At 35.7% G+C, this 6,770-nt stretch overlaps 1 protein-coding gene across 1 annotated transcript; it reads right to left on the reverse strand.

Annotated features, from left to right (window-relative positions):
- Positions 1-533: 533 nt before the first annotated feature.
- LOC147539745 (boron transporter 4-like) lies at positions 534-6,020 on the reverse strand. The gene is made up of 14 exons (XM_086640375.1): positions 5,374-6,020; positions 4,403-4,515; positions 4,210-4,292; positions 3,937-4,129; positions 3,726-3,864; positions 3,420-3,585; positions 3,169-3,335; positions 2,898-3,071; positions 2,691-2,786; positions 2,442-2,558; positions 2,025-2,338; positions 1,608-1,887; positions 1,376-1,504; positions 534-1,118 (listed from the first exon to the last, which is right to left on the reverse strand). The coding sequence occupies exons 2-14, from the start codon at positions 4,504-4,506 to the stop codon at positions 1,089-1,091; spliced, it is 1,992 nt and encodes a 663-aa protein (XP_086496501.1). The 5' UTR covers positions 4,507-4,515; positions 5,374-6,020; the 3' UTR covers positions 534-1,088.
- Between the last annotated feature and the right edge of the window lie 750 nt (positions 6,021-6,770).

The following is a 6,770-nucleotide window of genomic DNA, read 5'->3' on the forward strand; positions in this document are numbered from 1 at the left end:
CGAAATACTTATATTTTATTTATAGCTTTAATAACTCAAGTTCAATAAACTCATGGGTTCTACACTCTCTGAGAATTAAATCCGGGACCTCCAAGATTGTAGAGTTTATGTCAACACTATTAACCAGTGATGAAAGATAGTATCAATTTCATTATTCTATATTTGTTCGGCCACAATTGTTATACCCAACCACAATTAGATTCTACCATTCTAGCGACCAATAACTTTTCCTTCACATATGTTTAAAGATAAGTTTGGGAGGGCAACTCTTTGCGATAAGTTTGAGAGATAGAATCTTAACCATTGAAGGTGGTTCGGAGATAAGTTTTGGAGATGTAATCTCAACCATTTGAGATTAATATGGAAAATATAATCTTAGCTATTGAAGATGAGAAATATTGTAAAGAAAAGATACACCTTCCCTTATTATATAGATTATAAGTAATTCAATAGATTTTTGTCAAAGATATGTGAACAAAAATGAAAACCAAATGATGGAGAATCCTAATACATAAAAAAATAAAAGATAAATATGATTAGAAAGAGGCCTTTAATTCATCAATCTTGACTTTTGTTGTGTTTCAAGTAGAGAGAACAAAAGCTCTCCTTCTACTAAACCCATTACATTCATCATCTACTTAACTATTTATATTTTCTTAATTTTTTTCTCACTTTATCATTAATATTACATTGTCTTCTTCATATCTTTCTCTCTCTTCCTTTGGTGTTTTCTTTCCACCCAAAGTACTAAAAAAATATCAAGAATTAAAAATTAACTCTCTTGTTATGATGATGAATAATCTAATAGTAAAAAAAAAAAAAGTAAAAAAGAAGTGCCACTACCCCAAAACAAAATTACATTTCATCTTCCCATTTTTTTCTCTCTGATCTCTGTCATTCTCTCTTACTTACACTTTCCCTCACCACCTCCCTTTTCTTTTATTATGATGATATATATCTTTTAGTGAAATGGTTGTTGAAAATACAAGTGGATAAAATCCTCTTCCACTTCCCTTCTCCAATGAATTTTTCTTCACTACCATTTTTCTTAATCAATTGATTTCCTTTCTAACAAGATCTCTTATGACTCACTCCTGTTGGCTGCTCTCTGGATGCACCTGCAATTACCACACAAACAACAACACCTAAGTTTTTTTTCCATATGTAAGTCATGTACGAAATTTGACTCGAGGTCTGAACTGACTTGAGTCAGATTTAGAATGTTTGTATTTGTCAAACTCATGGCTGATTTGCGATGCTTTTAGGTTCATTTGAGTCAAATGATTCAAATTTGGACAAAGGGAAAAAAAGACAGCACCTAAGTTTATTCAGATGAACCTGGGTTCACATGAGAAGAAGGGAGAGAGAAATATACCTGTAAGTGCCTCTCTTCCTTATAGCTTACACTTCTAAGCTTCAACTCTCCTCTACTTGTAGTGAGTTCATCCAATATCTCGGCATCACATAATTCTGGTACACTGTCCTCACCAGATGTGGCTGGCTCCTGCTCAAATGATTCAAAAATATTGAAATTGATTATGAGAAACGAAAACAATCACTTCAAGTCCGGGGAAGGAGGAAAGAATTCATAAATCTTGAGAGTTTACCTTGAGTGAAAGGCTTCGTGTATGGAAAGGTGCGCCGGAAATTTCTTCATATTCAGCTGCATCTAACTCGTATAGGTGATGGGGTTGAAACAGCTTAGGGAGGAGATGCTCTCTGATACTTATTAACAGAAAAAATGGCAGAGGAAACAGAATTCCGGCTATAGGTATCCATGTTACTCCAAAACATATCAAAAGATAAATAAACTGGAAAATGGTAAACCGAGCCATGTGTCTAAATGGTACCGACTCCACAAAGGAAGCATGAACTCCTTCCAAAATCCTGCTCATAACAGTTAAAAAATGCACCAAGGAAGCAATTAGATAAATCCAATGTTTAAATAATGGTTTTAGAACGTTAACAAAAAACAGTATAATGGAGTTATAAAAAACAAGATCGCCACTCAGAATTGAACTTACTTGTATCGTCTGCTAGGAGTAATGAAGAGTAACAACATTCTTTCCCAGAACTGATTCCCGGGGAGACTGTCGATGGCCATATATGCGAAATATCCCCATAGAACTGATGTAGGTATCAACTTAATGACAGGCATAGCAAATACAGCACCACCGACAAGGAGAGACTGTAATAGGTTGCTTAGTCTTTGCTCGTTAACACGGACAGGCAAGTACGGATCAATGTGTTTCTCAGGATCAAATTTATCCTTGTTTTCGTCCTCACTTCTCATTACAGCATCCTTCAAATCTTTTAAGTCATTAGCTGCTGTAACCGACTATAATAGAAAACAATGGAACCAACAAGAATGCTTGAGAGGTTGCACTAAAATTGGTATATATCGACAGCATGGTATATGAGAAGACCATATTAGCACTTACACAAGGGGCTCTGTCTACTTCTATAAACACTTCCTGCATCCTGCCATATATTTCAGAGTTACTAGCTTGCATCTTTATGCATTCTTGAGCACTCCGTACCATCTTCTTCCGAATCAACTATAAGTAGAAAGAATAGATTTTAACTAACCCCCATTTCAACATTACTGGGATTGAGAATTTGAGATACAAGTTAAAAATTAAAAGAGATCAAATATAATTTATAAAATAAATTCTAGATCCTTAACCAACCTGCCTCTTAAGAACAGCAAGGCTCTTAGTGTGCATAGGAGATTGTGGGAGTACCCCATTTGATGGAGGAATTCCAAGCAATCCACATATCAAAACCTGAACAAATGGATTTAGGTCGACAATAATTGTTAAAGATATAGATGGAAGTATGCAACTAGATGGGGCACAAATGAATGAATGAGTGAAGCAAAATAAACGTAGTTATACCATGAAACCGAGCAACAAAATGTCATAGTGGTAAGCAGACGGATTTTTCAGATTAAACTCCTTCTGTTGTGCCATTTGGGAAGCAACACTGTGGTCGAAAAAATATAGACCAGCTACCATCAAAGCGGGAATAATGGCAGCAAATATGTAAACAGGTGGTACTTTGCTCATATCCTGCAATTAACATAAATCACTTCAGTGTCCAATCTTACACCATGATATGAATATATCTGGGTGATAAATATATAGAAGTAGTATAGGATTGTACTACCTTGACTACGGTCCAATGATACAATGATGGAGCTTCCCATGGCATAGGAGTAAAAAGTCTTCTGGGGACCCCAGTTGGAACTTTGCTTGGTACACCAAATGACATTGCTGTCCAAAGCAGAACCATTAAGGGAACCCCATAATCTGCAATAAAACTTCTGAAGAATCCTGCATGGAAAAAGTTGAAGTAGATTTCAGAACCCAAATGATTCATTATGTAAAAGATTAGAACAATTGAATTACTTCACAAACCTGTCCCATATCTCCAAGACCTTGCCCTTCTGCTTTTGAGAGCAGTAAACAGAAGCCCAAATGTGAAAATTAGTCCCAATAGTCCATTTGTATAGAGCCACTGGAATTGATACTTATCTTCAGTTGGATTTTCGGATTTCGGAATTTTGAATTCACTCACCATACCCTGTGATGTGAACATTAAATATAGATTAACAAATTGCCATACTTCCAAAAAAAACAAATTGCCACAACTTTAATTCACATATAGAAAATAAATCTAAATCATCTCATTTCGGAATAGATTTTGATATAGAAAAAATATACCTTTATCGCTTCTTGAATGAAAAGAACAGTAATCAACATGCCGAAAAGTTCACCAGCAATCCTTGTAAATCTAGTGATTATAGTGCAAGCATTGAAAATTGCAAGGAGAAACAGCATTATCGCCGTCCAGACACAAACCCTGGAATATCAACAAGTTATAGATACTCCGAAAAACATTAAAATAACATAGAGAAGTTTTAGTTCTAGTTACCATCCAGCCCAAGCGATGAAAAGTTTAGGACCTATATCTTCTCTTCCTTTGCAAAAGTTGTACAAATAGGTATACATTATAATGGTGGGCTCCGCAACACCTAGAACTAACATCGGTTGTCCACCAAGTATTGAATGTAGTATACCACAAATAGCCGTAGAAGCTAAGGTTTCCACTGTGCTCAAGCTTCCATCTGCACAAAACATACATTAAGAAACTTTTTTTTCTACGAAATCAAAAACACTTACGAAGAATATATCAGACGGGTTTTACCTGTTTCTCTACTCAATTGCTCTCCAAATGCAATAACAGGAAGAGCAGAAGCGAAAAAGATATAGGCAGTAGGAGCCAATATCCTGATACATAGAAATAAAGACCAAATATTAGACAAAATTTAGAACCCCATTGAAAAACAAAACCCAATTGGTAAAAAAAGACAAGAAGATAAGAACAAGAGGAAACATACTTAAACCCTGAATGTAGTCCATGAGTCCAATCCTCCTTATAACAGGCCTTTCTTCCATTGAAATCCTTCATTATCCCTTTAAATGGCTTTTTAACGTTCTCCATCCCTGAACACTGAGTGAGAAAACAAAAACGAAATATGTGAGAGGACTTCCTGTGATAAACGAAACCGAATATTTGTCCCATATACAACTACTCCATTTCATTATACCCTAATTCTGCCATTTTTATATATTCTTAAACATTTCACCATAATCACCAAAGCAGAAAATCAATCCCTACCACTTAAAAGTACTTCCTACCTAAATCTCTCATCAGTCCATTGAACCAGACAATTTGTTTATCAGAAATGAAAAACAATCACAAAACAACGAAACAATTAAACAAAATGAATTAATCAAAGAAGAAATCAAGATTTGACAACAAGCTTCTCGAATTCTTATCTCCTTTCAAATCTTCATAACAAATGAAAAAAACTACAGGAATTGATTTCAGATCCATGAATGAATAACAACAGGGCCATGAATTTGAAAACCAATCGTCATTGACAATTGTTATATAAGATTAACGATTAAACCTGATTGAAACTTATCCAAATCATCTTCAACAAAACAAATTTTCATAGTTAACGTCCATTAACAAATGACATCCATCGGATTAATCTTCAAAAAATAAGAACAGAAATTCGTCCATTAACAAAAACAATTTCGAACAAATTTCCGAATAAAAAACAAAATCAAACGAAAAACATAAATGAGAATGCCATTCAACAGTGAACAGAATATTCCAATGGTTCATGCAATAAGAAAACTCAATTCCAGATTGTAAAATCTTCGCTCAAATTCATTCAAACAAATCATATAACATTATAACCTAATCTTCTATCGCCAATCTCCAATCATCATCATTAGAGGAAAGAGATAAACAAACTAGTAAGAGCGAGAGAATGAAAATCTACGTTGAAGAACTTACGTAACCCTAAGAATCTCGTCGATAATAAGATATCTTCGGCGGCGAAGAGTGGAGGATCGATGGCGGTGATTTATAGAGAGAGAGAAAGAAGAGGAGAGAGAGAGAGAGAGAGTCTTTGTTTTTGTTTTTTATTTTTTTTTCTTTCGTTCGACCGCTCTGGTTGGGAGCGGGAGAACAAAGAGAAGAAAGACTAGAACGGAATGAGAGAAACAAAGAAACTCTCTTTTCTCCTCATCCTTTCAAAACCGCGAAAATCGTGTGGTCCCTACTCCCTTTTCAATACCCTTTTCCATCAAACTCGGTTTAATATTCCACGTGTCAATTTATTATTTGATATTATACTTTGGCCGTTCCGCCGGTGTAATGAACTTCACCGCTGGTGATAGCTGTACCGCGGATGGTTGAGAGACCTGGTATTATATCTTGTACATTAAGGAATACCGGATTAAATAACTTTTCTATGAGTTAGCAAAGGTGATTATACCCTATTTATATTTTAGCCCAAAAATTCATACGATTAACCTTCGTCTTCTCATCGCCTTCACCACCACCATTTCCATCTACCAACCACCTCTTCCTCTTTTTGTCTCTCATTATCTCTCTTTCTTTCTCGTTGTCTCTCTCTCTCGCTTCCTGTTTTCAGATTTTTTTTTTTTTATGTTGCAAAGTCGCGACCTATGTATAAATGCTACGTCGAAGGGGTCAAAAAATCTAGAACTGAGCAAAGTAGAGATGAACAACAACGGGTAAAGGCGGCCAGCCCTAAAAGGCCGCTAACTCAATGATTTTACAAAGCTGGAATTGTCGGGGAGTGGGGAATGCTCCGACAATTCTGTCCGTCAATTCATTCCTCCGGGCAATAAAACCAAGCATAGTTTTTTTTGTCTGAAACAAAGTTATCAGCCATATCATCTGAAAGTTGGGTAAGAAAATTGAGTTACAAAAATCATTATATTGTTCCGTCTATTGGATTGAGTGGTGGATTGTGGCTACTTTGGGATGATGAAGTCAGTATTGAAATAGCTTCATCTTCTTCGAATCATATTCATGCTCGAATCAGGGAAGTTGGTACCACACAATATTGGAGTCTCCTATTAGTTTATGGTCCACCAAATAGTAATGATAGAGAGGTTTTCTGGGATTTTATGAGGGAGTTCCATAACCGAATACAGGAACCTTGGTGTGCTATGGGTGATTTTAATGCTGTTATGACCGATGTGGAAAAATGGGGAGGTTCAGGGCTGAATAGAGGTGCGGCAGAAAAGTTCAGAAATATGATCTCTGACTGTGAACTTATTGATATTGGATATTCTGGTCCTGCATATACATGGGTGAATGGAAGAGAAGTAAATACCCATATTAGAGAAAGATTAGATAGGGTATTTGCGAATCCAGCA

This window comes from Eschscholzia californica, unplaced genomic scaffold (genome assembly GCF_041429995.1).
Source record: "Eschscholzia californica isolate CP2 unplaced genomic scaffold, dmEscCali1.0.p SCAF_5, whole genome shotgun sequence".
Classification (NCBI taxonomy): Eukaryota; Viridiplantae; Streptophyta; class Magnoliopsida; order Ranunculales; family Papaveraceae; genus Eschscholzia; species Eschscholzia californica.

Coding starts and splice junctions, on each gene's coding strand:
- LOC147539745 (XM_086640375.1), bottom strand. CDS start 4,506: ATGGAGAACGTTAAAAAGCCATTTAAAGGGATAATGAAGGATTTCAAT. Junction 2,339..2,441: donor AAGTAGACAGAGCCCCTTGT/GTAAGTGCTAAT, acceptor TTTCTATTATAG/TCGGTTACAGCAGCTAATGA. Junction 1,888..2,024: donor ACTCCTAGCAGACGATACAA/GTAAGTTCAATT, acceptor TGTTATGAGCAG/GATTTTGGAAGGAGTTCATG.